At 36.5% G+C, this 23,572-nt stretch overlaps 1 protein-coding gene across 1 annotated transcript in view; it reads right to left on the reverse strand.

Moving 5' to 3' along the window:
* Positions 1–23,572, reverse strand: part of AP3B1 (adaptor related protein complex 3 subunit beta 1) — a 162,253-nt gene that overhangs the window by 37,890 nt on the left and 100,791 nt on the right. Inside the window, exons 20-22 of the mRNA XM_084278227.1 lie at positions 23,408–23,572; positions 13,596–13,668; positions 12,629–12,735 (exon numbers count right to left, since the gene is read on the reverse strand). The exon at positions 23,408–23,572 is cut by the window's right edge and continues 10 nt beyond it. Coding sequence (XP_084134353.1) covers positions 12,629–12,735; positions 13,596–13,668; positions 23,408–23,572 — 345 coding nt within the window. The remainder of the gene's footprint in view (positions 1–12,628; positions 12,736–13,595; positions 13,669–23,407) is intronic.

Below are 23,572 nucleotides of genomic sequence, written 5' to 3' on the forward strand. Positions count from 1 at the left end.
ATTGATGTTCTAAATTTTTGCAATCTTTTTTTCATTTTACACACAATGTTTTAACCTGAAAAAATTAATACTCCTTAGTTTGCAAAAATGACAGTTGACCTAACTAAGACCATTGTTAAAATACAGCTTTTACATATTTTTCTTCCTTGAGCTTCAGTTTTTGGCCTTAAAGAGAAAGAAAAAAAAAATCTGACACAGTTCATAGTCTGTTAAGAGAGATTTGTTTATAACCAGTTACCTTCAGTTTCTTTGTTTGTGTTCAAAAACATTCTGATGCTTCTTTTCTTTTTTTTTTTTTTGACTCAAAATTCATGGCATTGAATGACTTATTCAGCCTCCAGGAGGACACTTCTTTTATCACTCATTTAGATTAAACACAACTTAATCCCATCCCCACACAGCTCAGAGTAATGTAACAACAACATGCACAGCATACCACAAAAAACCTTACCCTATGGCCATCTCTAATAAAGGCTCCACTATACAGGCACAGATCCTGAATGTATGCACGCTGCTTTACACGAAGGGTTAATTCCCTCAGTTGATGACTGAAAGCAAATTAGGTAGGCATTTTTTTTTCTCATCTACTTTCAAAATTATCTTGGTACTAACTAGTACAGAGTATTTCTGCTCTTATTTTCTAAATCCGCCAAAGACTGTTAGTCAAATGAGCAAAATGTAGCAGCAGGAAGACTCTGTGACAATGACCATTTATTAAAACTTATTCCACTTTAAAGCAATTTTTAATACACAAATACATTTAATAATAGTAGAAATGTATGACTCATGCAGTTGGATTATACTCCAATGCTTCCTGAGCAGAAACAGTAGAAGGATTTTTTTTACACTTTTCATAAAAAAATTCCAAATAATAATAGTAAAATTTTGTACACAAGCCTGCTTTTACAGCCGTGAATTCCTAAACTCCACTACACAATTAGAAGATCTATTTTACAGATCCTACACATGTACCTTTCCCCTAGTCTTACGGCTTCTTCAAATCAGGCACATAGATGCTAGGGACTAGGAACACCAAGTGATACTTCATATACAGACATATAAAGCTGGAAATGTTTCCTAACCCAAGTAAACAAAAGTTACAAATGAAAACTCATCAACTTCAGAGCACCCAAAACTACTTCAGGAAGATTCCAGAGCTGATTTTTTTTTTCATCTGAATACGTCATGGCAGTGTTCACAAAGTCAGGAGCAAAAATGCATTCAAAATAAGGTGAAAGTCTGCCATTACACTGAATTTTTCAAAAACTATCTCTCCGATGATACTATATTTAATCACAGCATCATTCAACAGCCTTTTAAAAAGTCATCTGTCTCTCCAAAATACTATACAGTCTATGCCATATACGAACAGAAAACATTTCTTAATTATGCTGGTGTGAGAAAACACTACATCATTTACCAACTCTTTAAAAAAAAACTTAATGTGGGTTTGGAGGTGAACAACAGAGAGTATCTCAACTTCCTAAAGGGTTAGCAAGAGCACACTAAGATACATCTGTATTGACATAATTTAAAAGATTCCAAGTCACCTTACTTTACCAACCGCAATGTCCTTGCCTTTTACTTACTTTGTACTCTTAGCCTACAAAGTATATGGAAACATCCTACTGGTCTGTGGCAGGAATGATATGCCCTACCAGCAGTAACACATCTCAAAAACTTATCCCTGTGCCTAGCCTTTCCTTTCAATGACAAAGTATTATTTTCCCAAACAATTTTAAAGTTTAGTCTTAAGCATTTTGGGACAAAATCTCAATAAAATTATTTGAATATCTGGTGTTTCATTCCATGTGATGATGACTGTTCAAGAAGTGACATGATGGAATATTATATACATCAACCAAGACTTTATTTTTGCAAATATGCAAGCCTGAAAAGTCATCACTAACTAAGTTCAGAAATCAAGACATTGTATCAGTTAGAAAGTATTAACTCCTGTTTTCATCTATATTTAACAAGCATTTAATTTGAAATCTCACAGACCCTCAGGATCTTTAGATATATGTGCAACTACACGTAAGTAAGCTGTAGGGCAAATTTTGATCCTCATCAGCAAAGTATCTTACAGTGGAATCTTCGGCTTTCCTTCACATTGCTCTTAAGTTCTGCTTTTGATGCAACCCAAGCTTCAGTTAAGCACAGACCAATAAAGAAAAGAGGCGAACAAAAGCAACTTACACCCATCATAACATCCTTATATGTGAAATAAGCTGTACTCACAAGCAATTTCATATAATTAAGGCATCGTTGAGAACTCACCATCACTGTATTTTGAAATTCGTAAGCTGCCCCCCTCTGTAGAAGGGGAGCCTCAATGAGGACTTCTCTACAGATTCTCTATACATTCTATGTTTTGAGTGAAGAAATAAAAAAAAAATGTTTCTTTTGAGATTAGCAGAATATGCCATTAAACATGCTGATAAAGATATGGACTGGCATAATTTAAAATTATAACGGACTTCTAAGGTTTTTAAGTGTCATTCCTCAAAAATACAAAACCCCAGAACTATATTCTGTCACGCAAAAAACTCATGCACAACCTGCAGATGTAGTTTCTAAATAAATACACGCCTCAATAGCATGAATCTTTGAATGCAGAGACTAGGAAATAATGTAATTTTACTAATTTCTTTGGAAAAGCTCAACATTTTCCTTCCTATTCTGAAGTACAGTCCTCAGAATACTCCCCAGTCTCACAATGCTGTGCTGCAGATGACAAATGCAGAAGTATTAACATCAGAAACCTCGGCTTAACATATAATGCTGGGCAAACAAATATGTAATATTAGAACTTGTTAAACACCCATCACATAGGTAGGTTAAAAAAAAATTCTTCCTGCACTTTAAAATGAATGTATTAGGTATGCAGTTGTAATGAAGTTGAACTGACTGTTACGTATAGTTAATATATGTTACGCAAGAAAATTAGGTCGACAGCCTTCTAGGGGCTGTATAAATTCACATTCTATTTCTATTATAATTCTGCTTTTGCAGTTAAACAAACTTTGTCATAGGATCATCATTTACTGTGACCCTCTGAAAATAAAGTGAACACTGATTAGCACATTTTCTGGCACATGTCGTGTCTGTCACTAAACAATGTCTTAATTTTAAATTCTTGTTCAGAATCACTGCTTTGACAACTACTGTCACTGTTCAAGGTCTGCACGAAGCTTCAAACTGCATATTATCACCCATTGACAAACTCGACATTTTATGAAGAGCCCCTTCTCACAATGACTTATCCTCCTTACCCTGTGTAAATAAGTAACAATTCATTTTATAACCTTGACTTTAAAGTCCAGCCCTTCGACTCTCTTTTTTCTTCTTCCTAAACAAGTGACAAAGAACAAGGAAGCTGATTGAAGGGGTCCATTATGTATCAACTTAAAGAAAGGCAAAGTGATTGATGAAACTAGCAGTCACCTTCACTGCTAGCTACTGCACCTGTATCCTTTTTGTCAAATGACCTGAAAATCCTGCTGACAGTTTAACATTCACCACAAGGATACACTCTCTAGTACTGTAGTTTTGAATATTTTTATTTGCTCAGAAATTCATGGGAACATCTTTTTAAGACGGAAGTACACATTTAAAATTATCAGCAATTTCTATTTTCTTCTCACGTAGCTAGCTCCTTCTAACAGTTTGCTTAGCAAAAGCTATTCACAAATACTTGCCAGCAAGCTGGCAAACCACAGCTCCTCTGCAAGTGCCACACAGTTCACATCATGATCAACATTTCAGCAAAATTTGCCAACTATGGTAAGAGAATCACAGTTAGTAACTAGATTCCAGGTTTCAGACTAAGTTTCAGAGCTTTTCAGCAACAATTGTTTAAAAAGAAAACACCTCGTTCTTTTTAGTTTTTATTTTCAGTTTTTAAATAATAACTGGCTACTTTAATACAATTCTGGGTTAGCAGATTAAGTAAAACTTGCTTTTTGGCTTCAAAAGGCCATTAAAAATACCAACCCAAAAGCATTCCTATGGTACTGAAGCTATCTCCTACTCTGTATGAAATAAAATTTTCACTGGGCAAGTGACAATTGAGAGGCAGGAAAATCTCAAAAGTAATAAAAAAAAAAAGCTGCTTTACTCTGTGTGGGACACAGCACCATTTCCTTTGGGCATTTATTACCTGTTAAAAACCAATCTTTTGGTGAGTGGCAGTTCAGGGTTTTTGAGAGCAAGCTGCAATATTTCTTCGGGTCTGCAGAGTCATAATTAAAGCTGAACTGAGTGGAATTGGAGAGGGAAGGTCAGCAAGGTGCCGTATGAGAGATGAGGCTGGGCTGATGGGCACCAAATGAACAAATTATGATGGGCCCCACTCAATGTGATGAGGTCAAATGCTTGTTTCTACCCACTGACAGTTCAATTTCCCTGAAATGTCTCTTGGTTCTCTATGAGCTAATTATGAATGAAAAGTTATCAACTGCCCTCACCAAAAAGAGCTTTCTTGGAGCTTTTAATGTCAAAATATTGTTAGAAACACATTCTGGCCCGGCTTTTTAGCCAAACAATACCCAGAATAATCTAAATACCAGTGTTATACTACATACTTTTTATCTGCAGTATAGACATAAAACATTCCTCAACTGCTATTAGACAGAACTTTTAGAAAACAAACCTGTATTACTATTACCACATATTATCAAAAGGTACAGTGATTACAGCTTTGTGTAACGTAAACCACATAACTTTCAAATATTTCCATATCATTATTAACTTCCAAGAACAGATTGATGGATTTTCATTTTTAAAGTACCAATGCTCAGCTGTATTCCAGGATCCAGATGATATTTCAGCACAACTCTAACACAACTGATAAAAATGCATAGTTCTTTCATAGCCTCAGTTTTCAGAGTAGTCTTGTGATTGCCTTTGTGAAATATTATCTTTTGAAAATTCAAGTACATATGGTAGCATATACTTCCAAAGTCTTAGCCAAGCAGTAAACACAGATGTTTTTGAACAGACTATTACAGGAGTTGGATCTTTGAAGTTAAAAGAAAAAAAGTGAACAGACTTTAAAACTGGCAATTGAGAACAGGAGTGTCTGAGACATTCCAGATTACTTATTTGCAGAGACACAATTTTGAAAACTTGTTTTGGTCGCAATTATTTGATAGTTCAAAATTAAGAAATGATAATAGTCTAATGTTTTGATTTAGTTTGGGAAACTCCTATGAAGAGGCGATCAGAACTTCACTTTGCAACGCATTACGTTTTTACAGTTATACATGCACAACCCATGTGCTTGCCACTGCACAAGATGAGACTGTGTGAAACAACGATTATACCAACTTTTTTTTAAACTATATCAATTGATGCAACATATAGTTACAATATGATGCTAAAGTTTGAGTTTACCTGATGTGATGTATTGACTTAAAAAAGAAAAATATTTTTGGTATGTTAATATCACATAAAATGAGTGGGGATAATGTAGAGGGAAACTTTTAAGTCAGTGCTATCTAAAAATTTGATATTTTAAGGGTGATTAAAGAAACTGGCTAAAATTAGCAACTGCAAAATAACGGAAATAAATCTTTAATTACGAAGTTTGAATCAGTCATGTATGTGGCTACCATATATTGCTAGTCACAATATAAAAGTAAGCCTGAAGGTTTCCAGTACAGCACAGTATCAAATTTATCAATGTAACAGTTGTTGTCATTGTAGTTGGCATACTATCTTATTAGACACACTGTTGATCAAGTGTTATTACAACAAAAAAACCCAAAACCAACTGTGCTGCGCTGAGTCTTCATGTTTAAGTACCACAATTAAGAACAGAGAAATGCAGTTCATTCATTACAGAACCTTTTCAGCAAGTTGATTTTTTCTAATTCTTATTGTAATTGCATTGTTCTAATCCTGTATTATAAAGGCAGCTGCTTGCCTATCATTTGTACTTTCCTCGTTAATCCTGACTCAGTGAATTAACCTTTAATTACAGCCGTTAAAATTGAAATGAGCCTCTTGTCTGGCTGGGGCTGCCCCCTTCCCGTGCATGAGACTGATGAAAATTTTTAGGGTCAATGAATATGTCCCATGTCATGTCTGATAGATGCTAAAGATGTGAGGAGGTAAATGTTACCTTAGAAAGATGTGGTTGAAATTTTTAAGAGCTCGGTTTTATTGACAAAATAAAACAAAAATATGGCTTAGGTTACCTCTCTCTTCTGTCTGAGTTACACAGTGTAACACACATACAGACTCTGTTTTTCATACATTACCCACTATGTATTTAAAGAATAACTTACGGAATCAGCATGCATTACACATGCTTATTTTTAAACACCTGCTTATTTTTAAGCACCAACTCCATTTACAGCAGTCCTATTTTAAGGAGCATAATATATGTAATTTTCATGTTCAAAAGAAGAAGCAGCATTACTTTAAATTCTCTCATAGATCTAAGCATTTAATTATCAAACAAGTTGGATTAGTTTTAAGGACAGCACTGACTTTTAAACTGAAGGCAAAAAAAGATCAAGGGTCTCCTCAGATCCACACAGTAACTTATCTAAAGAGTTTCTTTTTAGCAATACCCCCCAATTTAATTTCTATTTTATAAATAGAATTTTAATATTGTAATTACACTTTACTTTGCAATTTTAGCACTTATGTATACATATGATACCATATATATATATACACACATGTATATAAATATACAGAATTTGTAACAGCATAAATAAAAGACCTAATCTGGAAAACATCTAGCACTAAGCCACACAGTAGGTCAACTAAATCAGTAAGATTATTCATAGTAATAATGTAATATTTCTTAGACTAGGCATACTGTTTATTTGGGCTAGTGTTTGAATTTGCTCATGTTTGAATTTCCGAATTAAATTATCAAAAGAAAAGAAGTTGAAGGTTCTTAAGTGAGAGCTACTCAAGTATTAATGCATTTAATAAACCTAAGCCATATTTTTAAAGGCTTGAAAAAAAAATCACAAGTATTAATATATACATTTCTAATTAAAGAATAAAGGTGAAGTGACACTTTAAAAAAACAGTTGGATTTTTTCCAAGGTATCACTTTTAAAATTATGTAGATGCAATTTCTGAAAGAACATCATAACTTTCAGAAGTTTGATCTAAATTGGCAAAACAGTGCATGTGTTAGCACCACAGCAATTTTATTTAAACACAGAAAAATTAAATTAAGCATGCAGGAGTACTCTGTGTTTTATTCCTTCTTCTGCCTTGGCAATGGTTAATATCTGCTGATGAGCAGCTACATTCATTTGTAGATCTCCAAGTGCTTTCCCAAGGTGAGTAAGCATCATTATCCTCATTTTTCAGATGGAAAACTAAAAGATTAAGTTACTCCCTCCAGATCACACAGCAAGTAGTAAGCCAAAAATAGAACTCATTTTCCATATGTAACACCCAGTTCTGTATCCACTGGACCACGCCGCCTTCCCACAAGCATCAGTCACACCTAATCAGCTGCAAAGCTGAATTTTGGGCGGCACGAAGAGAAGTTGCTTTTTAATTCTTAAATTTAAGATTCTACTTTGTTCACTTGTTTTGTAGGTACAAACTTTCCCAGGCAGCTTATTAACATACAGTAGTTGTAAAAAGGTGGTTGCATTAAACCTTATGCTCTTGTAGAGTACAGAGTAGGGGTAAAACGGGGAAAACAGCGGTACTATGCTGTGGACCACATCCCCCTTCACTTCTGTCTAAAAAACTGCCAATTTCAAGCTTTAAATAAACAGGTGAGCTTCAGAATAAGCCTAATGAAAATATTTAATGCACAAGAAAAAGTTCTCCTGTGATGTGACACCAAAAGAATAAGACAATTCTTGGGGGAAGCTGAAAAACAAGAAGGCAAATGCTAAAACATATTAAAAAAATATCAAGAATACTGTATGTCTGTGTTATCCTAATACAACACCACAAAAATATCTGATGAAAGGAGAAGATGTGGATAATGCTGGAAATTGACAGAGAAGTAATTTTAGAGGCATCCTAAGAAAGACTGTATATATTTACGGAAATATAAATCTAGGTACTTAAAAACCAGTGGTAGTGGATGAAAGTCTCTATGAGAACACGGGGCAGAAGACCACCAAGAATCTAGTCAAACCATCACAGGCAGTCCACTGCTATCACAAGTGACTGCACAACTCCTGTCATGACATTAGTAAGTTAAAGTTAATATTTCTTACATACATGGTAAGTGTACCTATTTTTGAATAAATACTGCTAACAAAGCTCTGAAAAAGTAAAACTCATTGAGTGTACACTGACAGCTGTTTGGAAGAACTACTATTCATTTCTCTACTACTGGATTTTGCAAATTATTTAGCACCTCATGCTACCCTTTCCTGCAAGCTGCATACCAGACCAGAGCCATGATATGATGTAATTCATTACAGCAATTCTTGTATTCCTGGCACTTCTAAGAAGAGATCCTTCACAAAGGAAAAGAATATACTTCAGAGTCAGTTCTAGCGCTTGCTATATTGGAACTTGAAACAAACTAAATGGACAGAGGAAACTAAATGATAATAAAACCTTTCTCTGGAAAGACTAATCTCAACAACTTAGAAAAAAAAAACCATTTAAGGTGTTCTCTTATTCTGAAAGTATCTCTGGTTGAATACTGAGGGAGTTCATGTTTACTACTTCTCAAGGAATTCTGTAAGTGTGCTCAATTTGAAATTAAATGTATTTATCACCTGGTTTGACAGGTCTGCAGCTTGACCTTGACTTTTGTCAAAAGCTATTATTTCTGCTCTATGCATCACCACTCTAAAGAAGTTCTCAAAGTGGATCTCAGTCAAAAGTTCTGGAGAAGACATGAGACAGAAAGAAAACAAGATGATTTACTCTTCCCTTCCTAAAGAGTTTCTGTGGAACCCTGAATAGCAGGAAACAATAATAGCTACTATCAAGAGAATACGCTGACCATGCTCAGTAAAACCTTAGTAAGTACAGCGGTACCATTTCTACAATTATACCACAATTACATACAAACAATTGGTGCAAAAATGTTTTTGTATCTTCCTATAACAAGAGTTTTCTCCTCTTTTGCTTTTTTTTTTCCCCACAAACTTCTCTTACTGACCCTTGACTTTTTCCCCAAATTACCCTCTATTCGCCACAGTGGAAACAATCTTTTCCCCTCAAATCCTAGTCAACTCAGCCCGTATTTCCACACACTTTTTGCCTCATCCAACTGCTGCTCTGTCAAAGCTCATATCCATCTGTCAGGTCTCCCTTGCACTAACACTGTGCTGAATCATAACAAATGTATCGCTACCAAAGCAGTATTTCCTTCCTGCTAATTTAGTTTTTAAAATTATGTGCCATTTTTGCCAGTTAATTATTATATGCAGTATACTGAGGGCTCTCCACATTTAGGACAGCAGTTGCTTGTACAGTTTTACTATCTAAAATCCTAATGAGAAAAGAATAGGTGGTTTAGCTTTTTTTCTCATCAGCTGTGTGATGGGTAGGAACAAATGATCACTCCCCACATCATCTTCTCTCTGATACCATAGCTGTCCTCTTCTTCCTCTCATCATTCCTGTTCAAAATATTACTTCCTGCAGCAGGTTATATCCTTCCCTGTCCTAATGACATTCATGAGTTTTGCTTTCAATTCCCTCTTCTCTCAATTTGTAACCTTCCTTTAGCGGACAACATCCATTTCCAGTGTTTCCAGATAACTGTTTTACACTGACAGCTTGGCTTTCTCTTGCCTCCTGTTTTTCACTGGCACTGTATCTTCAAGTACCTTTCCAGCCTGCAATTGTATCCATCTAAAACTCAATCGACTCCAAATGCAGTGCTTCCCCAAGCACTTAGGTTTGACTTCTCTTGTGTGCACACCTCAAAAGCTCCGTAGTAGCCCCATGCAACCTCAGTTACCTGGTTCAGTGGAGCTACCTGAGTACTACAAGTATTGGGGCAGAAGCACACACAAAGATTTAGTATGTTTTGCATCTAGTTGGAAGAAAGTTATCCATAAATTACCAGGAAATTCTGTTTTTCCTGGAACAAACTATAATATGACTGTGTCTGTTGAGATGAAGTGGAATTGTACTACATGCGAACGTGAATCATAAAAACAGATGAGCCACTGGACAAAGTACTGTGTAGAAGCACTGTAGTTTCTACTCAAGGATATTTTGCTTTTGTAGGTTTAGAGGGAGACCCATACCATTGCTGTTATGCTTTCTACAATGTTCAGCAGCTATGAATTTGGAGTTTTCTAAAAGCTGTATCCAATTACAGTGCTGAATGATTTGAATAATAGACTGCCTGACATATTCCAAGATAAGTGGCTGCTACATTTCTTTGATATCAGGGTCATATACTGTACTTATCTATTTTTACTCCATGCTCTCCATTGCCTAGTAATAAATTAATTTCTCACTGTTAGTTTGGCATGTGCCCTACAGTTAAATTCATTTTCGCTCCCATTGAAGGAAGAAAAAGTTTTCTCAAGTATGACAAGTATTCTCCTTATTTTTAGAATTAGTCACCACAGATGAAATTCAAAATACTATTTTAAGTGGGACATTCCCACATAAAATCTTAAAAGCTGTTTTTATATTTTAACTTAATAAAAAATTACCTGATGCTGCTGAGCAATGTCACAATAGTTATTTAACTACTTGCAGGCAAGACTTTTTATAATATATTATTTGAAAGAACAGCTTTTATTTTTTGGTGCTTCCTGGTGTACTAAACTGAGCAAAGGATCTCATGTACATCTGCATTATCAACATCAATGAGAGCTGAGCTTAGATCCGAAAACAGAATATAGCCCAAAACATGTAATCACTATCCAGGCAGCAGCAATTAGTTCTTAGGTGATCTGGGTGGTTTCCAGAGCAGGGAGTATTAGGAAATGTTCCAGCTTCTTTGCTGGTTACGTGTTTTACCAGTACCAAGAAAGATTTTGCAGAACCATTTCAGGCAAAATTTGTTCTGCTGTTTACCTTATAACTTCTGGTTCTTTTTATTCAACACCTTTTTTCCATTGCAGCTACCTTCTGAAGAATGGGGAGAAGCAATTTAGCTTAGTGGCAATCATGAGGAAAGCAAGTACAAATGCAGGAGCGGAACAGATGTACACGTACTGTAGACAATCAAAGGAGTAAAGACATTGGTAAACACGGGGTGTTCTCAAGCATTACTGACTGCCATCTTTAACTTACTCTCAAAGATGATAATTCTGAAGCAAAGCAAAGACACCAGCGTCATTCTTAGGCTAACCTACAGCCAGAAGAACAGACAACTGCCTCTGTTTCACCCTGTCAAAGCCATAAAGGATAGCAAAGCAGCAATGGCGGGATTGCAGTCTCAGGAATAACACCACAGGTGTAGGTAAAGTCCAGCTTGCCACCTAACACTGCACAGTGCACTTCAAAGTAACATGGAAGAGAACTTCTGGTTTTGAGACTGTATGATAGGTGAACGATTACACACCAGATTACACCCACAGATGCTACTGCTCTGCTTGAAATTTAAATGATTTCACAATTTTCTCAGATTAGGCTAAAATCCCAGACATTATCTGAAATTCTGCCTTTTCAAGATCAAATTTGAAAGCCTGTAAACATGAAACTGAGTAATCAGCTAAGATCTTATATTTCTTCAGTCAAAATAATCATGCACCCTCTTTAGTAAGTGTCTGATTTTGCCAGTATACTGCTTCTAAAGCCAGAACAAAGCACTTTACCTGCAATTACTGAGCTTGCAATGTAGGTTCTATACACCAGCCTCATTAAAAACAAGGCTAGGCTAAAAATCACATGACTTATTTTTCTGGTCACTCCCATCCACTTTCACAACAATAAGTATCTTATGTTGTACTGATGCAAACCCTTATTAAATGGCAAATTTAAGATGGACACACGATTGGCTAAAAAACCAAAACAAAACAAAACAAAAAAGGCCACCACAAACTACTATCCTTTCCCCCAACAAAGAAATGCCCTCTACCTCCAAGACTTTGCTAACCTTAATTATGCCTATAGTTTTGAGATTCCCTAATGGAGAATGCCACAAAGCAGAAAGCACTAGCAGAATGAATCATGACACATACTGATACACCACTGATTGTAAATCTATACCCTTTTTATTTGCACCCAGGGGCTATGCTTTGTATACGCATGAAACAACACTTCCAAGTAGCAAAATGTCATAATTGGAGGCATATATGGGAAACAAACAGGCTAAGGATTAGCAAGTATGTGATTTTATTGTAGTTTTTGGTAAGTGTAGAAACTAGATGATTTGAAAGATTTGTATGGCTTGCATACTTAATTTGTGAATTAAAGTTTCCCTGAAGCAGTGAGAAAGACAGAATGAAAACCAAGGTTAGAAGTCCTTGAATGCATCCTTTTCAGACATACAACATTCATACTTTTCTCCACATTTCAGAACGTAATTAATACAGACCAAAGAAAGGTGCCAGACTTGCAATAAACCAGAATTTCATACAGGAGCTTTACAGGTGGAAGATACCTTTAGTGACTGCCTGAAAAACACCTGAAATTCTGACATTAAGACACCCTCCCTACTCAAACGTCCCCGCCCATTCCACTTTCTAAAGGCTACTTACATTGATGACTGATGAAGTTGACAAACTCAGTCCCTCTAGGTCTGATGTTGTACTTGGGGACAAAACAGCTGCTGTAGGAACTGCCACGGGAGTTGTCACAGGACAGACTGGAAGTAAAAACGGAATTGATACTTAAAAATTTTAGAATACTGGAAAGGATAGACAGTGAGCTGTTTTCATTAAATGTAAAAACGTTTTATGTCATCATCTACTTACTTTATCCTTGTATGTCTTAGTAGCAGAAGACTTGTTTTTCAGACAGAGCCTCAATACTCAGGCAATGAAAATATAAATAAAACTGATATATGCATATACCATATTAATACTAAAAATATTTTGTACTCCTTTCCCACTTTTTCCTCTACTTTATCCTTCAGTCTGATCCTTACCATGCAACACATTCTCATTTTCAAGTTGTGAACAACATGCATATAAATGAAATTCTAACATGTTTTGCACCTATGAAAGTAAACTTGAGGAATGGCATTACAAATCACAGCCAAAAACCAGTGCCAGCTCTACCCTACCCTTCCAACACTGCATTTTAATCTGTCCTTCAAAATCGCGATTTTCAGTATCTTGTATCACAACTGGTTCACAGGTTGCACAGATAATTACACAAATAATATCCACTGGCACCTGAGAAGATAAGCCCACTTTAACAGAAAATAACAGAAAGACAAAAATTATCAAATTTTTGTATATTTATACCTATTTATCAAAGTAGATCTTTTACATATCGATGCATTATAAATTTTTAGACTATTTTCCAGTTCTAAAACAAACAAAATCCCAGATTGCAATAATTACACTTAGAAATAAATTGACAGTGTAAGTGATTATATTTTTGTCAGGAAGCTGGTACAGTAAACAAAAAGAATCAATGTTTCAGACATTTAAAATTCATTGAATTAACTGAATTGGATTTATGCCATGGGAAAAATGAGGCTTTAATCATGATACTTACAATCATCTAAATCTAAGAGAAACACATCTTGTTTATTTGGAGCTTTTCTTTCTTGCACTGGTTTTCCTTCTTTCTGTCAAAATACATGAATATTTAGAATTATATCATATCAGCTAAATGAAAGTTTTCAGTACTTTCATACAGCAAAGTGTATTGTCTCTGCTGCAATGGAAAAAAATTATCCATTTTCAGAATTTCAAAGAATTCAAATAGTGAAAGATTTCTTTGTACAGGTAAATCGAACCTGAACTCCACATCTGAGTTACATTTGCTCCTCCAAAACCCCTGGTTTTGCTTAATATTAATAATAGTTGCTACTCAAATAACACTTTTTGAGATAGATCAGACACTTCTGTTGAGACCATTAAGATACAGAGAGCAGTGTTTTTGGGGTTTTTTTTGGTAATACTTCGATACTAACCTTACCGTTTCCATATGAAAACCAGGAAAGATGCATACAATGAGAAAGTAGTGTTATTTGCACTTCTATAGGAATTTATACTCCTGTTCCATCATCTGCTGTGATTTTACTTAATTGCCAGACAAATAACAAAAAAGTTGGGTTTTGTTACAAAGTTTACGTTTTAAGCCTTAGAGTGAGTTCTAAGTATAAGGATTGACAGTACTTTAATTATTAAAGAGTAGAGCCCTAATACAGTACAGTCAGTGACTCTGCAAACAAAGTGTTTCAACAAGATCTGCTTAAATCCAGCTAAATATAAAGTTCTAATCTGCTGGTCATACACACAGAACACATCTAGACAGTGATGATTTAGGGCAGAATTTAGTGTGTCACAGCTCTATATGGACTCCCAATAGGGTGATTTAGTAAATAGGATTGATCATTGGATGTAGCCAGAACCTGGACACATAATCCACTGGATCCTCATCACTTTGTCATCATACTATTCTACCCACTCCTGAGCATCCTTCATCTGGATCATCTGAAGAACTCCTTCTGCCTTTGCCCTCTCTGTCTTAATCACTGGACAGAACGCTTTGTCATTCTTTCAGAGAATTTGTCAACTGCCTTTAGAACTTAAAACTCATTATGCAAGGTATTGCAAGTAATTTAAACACTCTGCAGGAGTCACACTTCTGTGAACCTTCTTATTTACCAGTTTCCTCTTCAACAGGATATGACAGACAAATGCATATATATTATTCTTTTATCTTTTCTAATAAATGAGCAGGTCTACATAAAGCAGTAAGCCTCTGTATACCTATCAAGGCCTCTATTTCTTAAGCATTACTTGCATGCTGCCGTAGTTTCCTCAGGCATCAAGGATACAAATTCCTACAGGAGCTTGAGTCCTCTCAGACACTCAGCAGCTATAATCACTTTCTTCAACTATCACCACAGAATAAAATGAGCCTTTTTTTCTAAAGGTATATTCCCCTTTTTTCTAGTCTCTCGGTTTCATGGTCAGTTGCAATCTAACAACAACATGCACTTGTAGCCCAGAAACAAAGAACTGCAGAGTTTGGAAGGGACCTCAAGAGATCATCGAGTCCAACCCCCACCAAGAGCAATCACATCCTGGGTTGCATCAAAAGAACTGTGGCCAGCAGATCAAGAGAGGTGATTCTCCCTCTCTACTCTGACCCTACCTGGAATACTGTGTTCATCTCTGGAGCCCTCAACTCAATGGACCCTCAACTCAATGGACCTCTTGGAGTGGATCCAGGGGGAGGCCACAAGGATTATCAGAGGGCTCCTACAAAGACAGGCACAGAGAGTTGGGCTTGTTCATCCTGGTGAAGAGAAGGCTCTGTGAAGACCTTAAAACAACCTTCTAGTACCTGAAAGAGACCTACAGAAAAGCTGGTGAAGGACTGCTTCTAAGGGTCTAAGACAGGATGAGGGGCAATGGTGTTAATCTCAACCTACCGTGCTCTAATTTAGACTTTAGGAAGAAGTTCTTCACTATGAGGGTGGTAAGACACAGAAACAGGTTGCCCGGAGAGGTAGCAGAGGCCCCATCCCTGGAGATAGTCAAGGTTATGCTTAGTGAAGCTCTGAACAACCTGATCTAGTTAAAGGTGTCCCTGCTTACTGCAGTGGGGTTGGACTAGATGGCCTTTAAAGGTCCCTTCCAAGTTAATGCATTCCATGACTCTATGATAATGTCAAGTGTAATTTTCTTTCCTGTTTTGGGAGAAACTCCATGGTTCCCTCCAAAGAACATAAGAACCTAGTTCTTGCTATTTGAAGCAGTTGATGCCAAAGAATATTAGGCTTGACCTGAGCCAAAATGACACTGCCTATCATTTTGTTCAAATAAACGCATGGCTCAAACAAGACAGCAGTCACTTATGTGATCAGTATTGACATACTTTAGATATTCCAGCAGTAGAAGAATCTTGTGGACAGAAAAGAAGCCACTGTTTTAAAAAATATTTTTAAAACAACATACTTCAAAGGTCCCTATAACGATGGCATTTGAGCGTTCATCTATCACTGACTCATCTTAAACACAAAACTTCTCTGGACAAAGGAAATATTATAAAATATCTTTAAAGTGGTGCTGAAGATTCCTTATATGCCTTTGCCCAGAATTAGTGAGGGACTCTGCTGAAGAACCTTCTCTCAAGTTCCGTTCTGGTCACTGATACCAGACTTTGTTTTTCTCTTCCAGTGTAATTACAGGTCATTAATCTTCTTTTGGCTATTTTTTTTTTAAATTTGTGAAATAAGTATAAATAGTATATTTTATAAGTTACAGGTTCTACTTGAATTACTCATGTCTTTAGTGTCAGAGAAACAGTTTTATGGCAATTCTTTTACTGAATTCCAAGGATTTTTATAGCAACATTTGGTGACTATTTAGCCCCAAGTCAGGGATTAGGTGTTATCTGCAGCACTTTTAATATAAAATACATACAATGTTTTTGTTAAACTACAAACTCTTCAGACAGTGGAACATACTAAAAAATAACACGGTTAAACAAAATGCAAATATATATTAAAAGAGAAACCCTCAATTCCTGAACTCTTTCACTTCCTATCCCCACTTATCCATAAGATACAGTTCTATCTTCAACTGTGATTAAGGTTCAAAGGTTATTTGTAGCTAGAATTCTGTATTTGCTAATTATTCTAGCAGAGATGGGATTTCTCTGTTCCCTTTTATTATGCAGCCAATTAAAGTCTATAAAAAGTGGCTCACCCACATGAGAGGCAATAGCATAAGGATTAGAATTTCGTATATGCCTCAGTTCTGCCAATGGCAGCACTGCCAGGTCAAGATGCTTAAAAAAAATTAGGAGTCAGAGCCCAGAAATACTCTTACTGTTAATCTGTTTACTGAAGACAATTAACATAGGACATTCTATGGCACAAATAACACCAGTAGTATGCTTCAATTTGTTTTTTCTGCTATTTATTTTGCCATTGTAAAGTAGTTACTATGTACATACCACAAAGCTTGATATATAATTTTATACGATAAAAGCTATTTCTGTGCTCATGTTATTTTGAATCCACTATGCAATTTATCTTTAAAAATTGGAGAAAAAAAATCCTTTAAGATTATTTAGTTCCTCTACTTCAAACAAAAATAGTCCTGCAATAAGGCACAAGTACAGAATCATTACATCAAGGTAATGCATAGTAAGAAAAACTTCTCACGCTTTATCAGGGTATTGTACTTAAGTATGTCAGTTTACTATTAAAAAAACCCCAAACTACTCCAAACAACCCCTCTTCCCCCAAAAAACCCAATCCTACCATCTGGGAAATGTAAAAATCAGAAGCTAACTAAATCAAGATAAAGCTAGTGTTGAAGTGGGATCACATCTTATTTTCTACTTCATTCAAGTGTGTCAAGCTTAAGTAAATACTCAGCTACTTATGTGTGTGTGTACGTATGCTATATACACACATAAACACAAATATTTTCATATTTGTACAAACATTTCTATGTATGGGTATCTATATTAATTGTGTGCAATTCTGTACAGAACACCAAAGAAATCTATTTACTTGGTTCTTCCCTATTACAAACGTGATTATTTTTTAATTTGTTTTTTCCAGGACGAAAAAAATTGATTGGCTTTCTAGGAATAATAAACAGCCAATGACAGCAACAAACACGACCAACAGATATTTCTACAGAATGAATAAAGCTTTGCATTCCAAATCAAGACAATAAAAAGGCTCTGACGTGCCTGGCATTTCTCTGTAACATAATTTTTCATCTTTTTGCTTAAAACTAAGTCTACAATATAACCCAAACAGTTTCCTACCAAGACAGCCCACTAGGGGAAAAGCAGAATACTAAACAAAGAAGTTAAGCTATATTCCATCAAACATTTCTCCATTTGCAATTCATCTTGGTAATAGAGATAGAACCTGGTAAATGCATATAGGACTTGAAGCAGGAGATTTCTCTTGCTCAATGCATAATTCATGTGCTCCGCCTGCAAAGTGTGTAAAATGAGAATTTCACACCGCAGCATGAGCCATGGAGCTGCAGAGAAAAGGCAGATGAAATCATATTTTGCTGTGTGAATTTTATTTCTTATCGTCCCAATATTTATACAAAACCATCATTGACAATCCAAATGCATTGACAGATCACCCACTGTTTCCATTGTGTTAGCACTTGAAAAGAGATCAGGCAGAAAGATAGACAATTTGTTTTTGTATATTTTTTAAATAGTGGATCAGGTTTTTAACAGCTGAGTGACTGTATTATACTTGTATAAGGAGGTCAACAGTAGCTGATTCTAAAATCCTACTGTAGAGACACCTACTTATACATGCATCATCCTCAAATCTGCATTTTAGCTCTACAGTATTTATGCTTACACTATAATATATATCTGAACACCTTAAACTATTCATATTTTAAAATGATATAAACCACTGCAGTTCAAGAGAGTGAGTTTTCTATTCACTGCAGCTCAATTACAGTGAACACAACAGCTTTTTTCAATATGATTTCTCAAGAGGAAAAAACATGAAAGCACTGATAATATATCCAGGTAACCCAAAGTTTTTGTAAACTGTTTTAATGCTAGCAAATGTATGGATGTATGCATAAATTAAACTCTCATGTGAACATAAGCAAACCCTCTTTATTATGAAAATTCTGTTGAACATGGCAATGGTACCCACTAGATATATACAATGGGACACATCACCCAAAACGTCCCCTAAGTAACAGTTCACATTGTGTAGCAAACTGAGAAAGTATAAAAACAGATCCTACTAACTACTCCTCTTATCAAAATTTATTACAGAAAATCTTTTCAGTTTTATTTAAAAGGAAAGGAAATTGTAATGAATTGTCTCCCCATAGATACCGACCAAAGTAAAGAACACCCTGTAGCAGAATAATGTAAGCAATAGCTTTTCCAATAAAATAATCTATCAGAATAAAAACACGCATTTCTGAGAGCCTGGTTGAAACCTGGGTTGCCAGAAGTCAGGTAAGAAGCAGAAAAACTCCAAGACTTTCCTGGAAATAAAGCAAACATGGGTAGTTCTTGCAAAATGTACCTCGACACAAGGGCTTTATACAAAACTTTATCTGTAATGTTCTTTAAATTTTGTTAACAATTGCTTTTCTTTCCAGCCTTTTATCTAGGATTATCTAGTTTATAATCAGCTAGCTCCACCCATCACCACACTGCTTAAAACGGGTCTATCCCAAAAAAGTTTATCACAACAATCCTGTGTTTCTCCCCTGCCCCCCATCCAATTTGGCTTCTGAATACAACCAAGGATCAGACACGCATCAAGTACAAATGCAGACATTCAACATGGCTTAAACGGAAACTAGCTTCACAGTCCTAGAGGTTATTATTGTACACTGAAACAATGCTCTATGTTCAAGAGTGTTAAATTAACTTCCCCCTTGCCTCCTTATATGACTATTGCTGTTTACAGTTTGTCTTGGTTGTGGCTAGGATAGAGTTAATTTCTTTCTAGCAGACAGTGGAATGCCACGTTTAGGAGTTAGGATGGAAGCAGTGCTGATAACACACTGGTGGTTTAGTTCCTGCCAAGCAGTCAAGGACTTTTCAGTTGTTCATACTGCCCTGCTAACAAGAAGGTGGGGGGTGGGGGCACCCAGGAAGCTGGGAGGGGTCACAGCAAGGACAGGTGACCTGAACTGGCCAAAGGGGGTATTCCGTGCCAGTTATGTCATCCTCAGCATAGAGGGGCGCTGGTGGCGACGAGGAGCACTCAGCTCCATAACATACAGTTTTGGGGATGGACCAGTTTCAGCATGGCTCTAAGCTGTACAGAGTTGTGCAGTTTGGTGTGAAACCACACTGTGTATCACCAGTCTTGCATATTTTGCTATAAAGTCCTATTATTATTATATCTATCTCTCTGCTATCCCAGTAAAATGTCCTTATCCCAGCCCATGAGATTTTGGTTGCCTTGGGGTTTTTTTTGTTTTCTTTTCCCTCCTTCCCTCCCTGCCGACCCCCTCCCCCATTTCCCTCTCTTACAGAGAGCAGCTGCATGGTGCTTGGCTCTTGGCTAGGGCAAAACAACAACACCATTTCATGACCCATAGTTGCCCTTATTGCCTTTATATTAAATATATCATTTCTTAGTGAAAAAGAATTAAAGGAACATAGACATTTAGCTTTTGCACAGTGGGATCTCTTGATATTTTCCTCAATAGCCTCTTTGCCTCTTTTCTTGCTGCCATTGCTACTTATTTTAATATTTTTTGATGTTTAAAGGCTTTGCAATTTTTCAGTTCTACCTTGTGACTCCGATCAACTCTTCTGTCAATTGCTTACAGATACTTTTTGTTCATAACATTTATTTTTAGGTGCTTCTTAATCAAGTAAGACTTCAGGATTACTTCAGAGCTCTTAAAATCCAAGGGCTCGATAATTTTCCATTGACTTCAACAAAAGCAAATTAAAATTTCTTGGACATCCTGGTTTTCATATTATTCAGTATATTTTTTTTTCACACATTCTCAACTGCTGCTTTAAAACACGAAAAGCTTCTTTATGCTAGTAATTTTCACATCCTGTGAAAGAACCAGGACTGTTTAGATAACTGTAATGAAAGAAATTATGAACAATGATACCGATATCCTAAGAAAAATGGACACATTCAGTAGAGAGAAGACACTATCGTTTGAATATGGTTTTGCAGTGGCTGTTCAGAACTAAGCAGGTCAAAATACCTGATACTTCTGGTAAAAAAATATTGTGTTAATGTAAGCTGCAAACTGTTAAAATCAATTTGCATCCCATCCAGCATCACAGATGTTTATTCTGAAAGGATTTAGGTTACTTTTGTTGTGTTACTATTTTTTGGGCAAGATCTAGTTTGGCTTCTCTCCTGGGAAAAAACTCTTGATATACTTTGACACAGGTGTGTTACCCAGTGTGGTATTTGTGCAGGAAACGATGTACAAACCATAGAAACACACCTTCATTTCTCAAATGTTACAATCTCACTTCTTGTCTTGGTCTACTCGATATAAGAAATGAATATATTAAAACTCAAGGCTACAATTCAAAACATTTCTAGACAGACCTATAAAGTGAGAAAACAAAAACCATTTACCTCGTAAATTCAAGATTTAAAGAGCAAGCCTTACTTCCTCAATTAAAGGAAATGCATTCCCATACAGCTTAATAAAGTTAGAGGTTCAGCTTTTACCTGTTCATGTGCTTCTACATGTGCATCAAATGCAACAAATTATGTCTGTTTTGACTGTAGTATATGAGCTACTGTAGGAGCTTGACCCTGACAAAGTTGATGGGACCGGACATTATCCACCTAAGGACAGAGAGCTGGCTGACATCATTACAAGGTGACTCTCCATAATCTTTCAGAAGTCATGGACATGGAGGATGTCCCAGAAGACTAGAAGGCAGCCAATGCCACCCCCCATCTAAAAGAAGGGCATAAAGGAGAATCTAGGAAATTATAGGCTCATCAGTCTTACTTTAGTCCCTGGGGAAGTTATGGAACAAATCTTCCTGGGAGCTACCACAAGTCAAATGAAGCACGTGACTGAAAAAAGCCAGCACAGACTCACCAAAGGCAAACTGCACTTGAAAAACGTGATCAACTTCCACAATGTAGCCTGCTCAGTTGATGTGGGGTGAGTGGTAGACGTGGTTTAACTGCTTCCCCATGGCTTCCTCCTAAGGTAACTGATGCACTATGGTCTAGACAAGTGGTCTGCAAGGCGGGTGGGGAACTGGCTGACAGGTTGCACACAGTGTGTGCTGGTAAACAGCTCTTTTTCAAATTAGCAACCTACCACAACTAGCGTCTCCCAGGGATTAAAACTGAGTTCAGTACTGCTTCATGTCTTCACAGGTAATCTGGATGATGGCATTAAGTGCACCGTGATGAAGTTTGCAGATTATACTAAAGTGAGTGGGGAAGCAGACACTTTGGAAGGGAGAGTTGCCCTACAGGAAGACCTAGAGAGACTGCAAGAGTGGTCTAAAAAGGACCTTATTAAGTTCAGCAAGGACAAGTAAAGTCTTGTATCTGGGAAAACATAATCCAGGAATGTAGGTCAGATTAGGATCCACCTGGATGGGGAGAAGCTCAGTGGAAGGGGACATGGGGGTCCTGGTGGTGAACAAGCTCAATTTGAGTGAACATTGTGCTATAGTGGCAAGAAAAGGTAATAGGATGCTGGGTTGCATCAGCAAGGCCATCACCAGCAGAGTAAAGAAGTCATTATCCCCCTCAGTGCTTGTCAGGCCACACTTGGAATATTGTGTGCAGTTTTGGTCCCTGCTATATAAAACCAATGTGGATGGGCTGAAGAGAACCCAAAAAAGTGCCACCAGCATAATCAGACTAGGAAGCCTGCCCTATGAAGAAAGGCTGAATTTGTTTTGTTCAACCTTTAGAAAAGGCTTAGGGAAGACCTTATCACCAGTTCTAGTACTTAAAGGGTGGCTGTGAAGAAGATGAAGACTCCCTTTATATGAGGAGTCACACAGAAAAGACGAGAGTTAACAGGAGCAAGTTACTCCTGCAGACATTCTGGTAGGACACAGGAGGAAACATTTTTCATAATGAGAAAGTCAGCCACTGGCAACAGACTCCCCAGGGAAGCAGTGGATTCCCAACACTGGTTACTTAAGTTTCAGCTCGGCAGGGTGCTGGGCCATCTTGTCGAGGCAGAGCTTTTGCCAAGAACGGTTGGATCAGATGACCCTTGAGGTCCCTCCCAACCTGGTATTCTATGATACTGTGACCATTCAATAATCCATACAGAAATCCTAACTGAAACATCTCATCTTACTTTAAAAATGCATCAGAGTATCACTTAACTTTCAAAACCACCTATCAGTACTACCTCGGAAACATTTGAGCTACAATTTTACCCTTCAATTTTTACATAAAATATAGAAAAAGAAATGCACAGGAAGTACCTGATAACAGAACAGTAAGTTTTAGAAATTATTTACTCTTCTATTGTAACAGATTTAGGATCACTTGTCATATTTTTTACTTTTTTTTTTTTGTGATATACCCATACACTATGCTTTCACCAGCTCAATAGGAATCTAAAAAAAACAACCAGGTTCTATTATTCTTCATCTGGAGTAAAAATGTAACAGAAAAAATATGCTTTTCATTATATAGAAAAAAAATCTTACTTGATTAAACTATCTAACAACTTTGGGAATGGTCTTTTTATTAAAAGTAAAAATTTTTTTTTTCAGAAATTCTGGGGTTTTTTAGATATCCATAAAACACCTACCCATCTCCACTCCCACTGAAAGAAACACACATAGACGCACTTTTTCAAATTTTAAAGTTTCTTTTAAAAAAACCCCAAACTTTTTACCTTAGTAGAAGTAGCACTTCTAGATTTTCCAGACTCAAAGTCACTTTTAGAGTCCGATTCTGACTTGGAGTCTGAAGAACTTTCTTCTGATGAAGCTGAGTCTGTATCAGAGGAAGTGGATGTGCTTCTCTTATCGGAGATCCCCTTCGCTTTCTGTTTACTGCC

The sequence above is a fragment of the Gallinula chloropus genome (assembly GCF_964237585.1).
Source record: "Gallinula chloropus genome assembly, chromosome: Z".
NCBI lineage: Eukaryota > Metazoa > Chordata > Aves > Gruiformes > Rallidae > Gallinula > Gallinula chloropus.